The 1,973-nt window shown below is 31.3% G+C and overlaps 1 protein-coding gene across 1 annotated transcript in view; it reads left to right on the top strand.

Annotated features, from left to right (window-relative positions):
• The window catches only part of SLCO6A1 (solute carrier organic anion transporter family, member 6A1), a 179,856-nt gene that overhangs the window by 141,156 nt on the left and 36,727 nt on the right, over positions 1–1,973 (top strand). The window contains exon 11 of the mRNA XM_006872318.1: positions 691–878. Coding sequence (XP_006872380.1) covers positions 691–878 — 188 coding nt within the window. The remainder of the gene's footprint in view (positions 1–690; positions 879–1,973) is intronic.

Genomic DNA, 1,973 nt, shown 5'->3' on the forward strand with positions numbered 1-1,973 from the left:
CTATTGCCACTATTTTATAAATTAGAATCTTTTCTAAAGATTAATAAATTGCTAACTAGTCTCTGTACTTCAAATTACATTTTAGCTCTGCTTACCAAATATGACCAGGTCCATCTTTCTTGAATCGTAACTCCTACAATAAAAAATCCAAATTATCATTGGTTTCATATAGAAGTTTATGGTGCCCCATAAAGGTATGATGGATAGACCCTATACACCACTGTGCCTAGTAGACAATTCAGCCCTATCACCACTAACTACAAAGCAAGTCTTATTTTTTAAGCTTAGATCCCAAACTTTCCAGTTGTGTAACATGGCTACATTTCAAGTCTCACCTATTAATAATTCTATTTTCCTTAATTACTCTCAATTTATATAATTGCCCAACAAATGTTTGTGAGATTGAATATAAACATTGTGGTGAAAATGTCTTAAATTAACAAAACTTTTCCTAATTTCAAGTACACAAAAACACACACAATGGTATTTTAACAGATAAAATACTTTAAATTTATCAATATTATTTCATTTCTGAATAAGAAATGGCAGCATTATATAAGGTCATTTATCAATAAGATGTTCAAGGTTTCTATAGTTATTGATTTAATATTTACTTTGGGATTTAAAACACAGTAGTTTGCTTCATTTTTATATTGCTGAAAGATTGTTTCCTATCTTGAATATCTACAGTTTTACTACAACTGTTCATGTGTTACCAAAGGATTATTAAGCCAAGATGAAGAAGGTGATTTTAGTGATGCTGAACTTCGGAAATGTGATTCAAACTGCTATAAATTGCCTTTGTTTATTGCTTTCATCTTTGCGACAATTGTATTTGCTAGTTTTTCTAGCATGCCAATCATTGTGGCCATACTTCGGTATGTATTTATGTTTTAAATAATTATTAATTTAATGTATAAGAAAACTAATCTAGGGATATTTTAGAATATTATATAATTTTCCCTGCACTTAATGGTAGCAAAGCCTGTACAGAAAACCTACCTTTTCAAAATTCATGCAATATAAATTTTCTCTCTTTTAGTTACTTTACTTGCATAAATACTGTAAATATCACATTTAGTCCTCCACTCATTTGACAATTTGTGCTATTGTGGTAGTATCCTTGTCAAGTTATGCAAAGTGAAATATTATAATGAAATGTGCAAAAACCTGGAGTTAAAAAACCAAAAGGGAAGAACATGCTCACATTTCTCAAGTTGAAAGAGCTGGGGAAAATTTAAGCCTCTACTTTGGTAGAGAAAGAATCTTGGTGCAAAATAATGAACGATGCAGAAAGCATCAAAAGAAATTAGAGAAATATATAGTCACTGTAACAAAAAGAAATGGTTGGTGATCAACTAATTTGAGAGGTAGCATATGATGAAGAGCCAAAGGTACTAAATGATGAAAATCAATATGTACTGAAGGTATTGGCAAAGAACAGGCTTCAGGAATTGAAGAAATACAAATTGAAATCTTGCAACAAACTGATGCAGCACTGAAGGCACTAACTCATCTGTGCCATGAAATTTGAAAGACAACTACCTAACCACCCGATTGGAAGAGATCCATTTTTGTGTAGAAATTTTGCATCTAAGTTCATGACGGATATTGAGCTATAATTTTCTTTCATAGTGATATCTTATCCTGGTTTTGAAATGAAGGTTATGGTCACTTCATAAATTTTTTCAGGGGATTTCCGTGCTTTTCTAAGTTCTAGTTTAATACAAATATAGAAAAAACAAAAATGGATGTCAGAAGAGACTCTGAAACTTGCTCTCCAGCATACAGATGTTAAAGCAAATGGAAGAAATTATTAGGTAAAAGAGCTGAACAGAAAATTTCAAAGGGCAGTGTGCAAAGACCTAGAATTAGAAAACTAAAAGAGATCAACACATTCAGAATTTCTCAAGCTGAAAATCTTAGGGAAAAAAATTCAAGCTCTGACTTGAAATAATGAAGGATTCTTTGGA

The sequence above is a fragment of the Chrysochloris asiatica genome, unplaced genomic scaffold (assembly GCF_000296735.1).
Source record: "Chrysochloris asiatica unplaced genomic scaffold, ChrAsi1.0 scaffold00193, whole genome shotgun sequence".
Taxonomy (NCBI): domain Eukaryota; kingdom Metazoa; phylum Chordata; class Mammalia; order Afrosoricida; family Chrysochloridae; genus Chrysochloris; species Chrysochloris asiatica.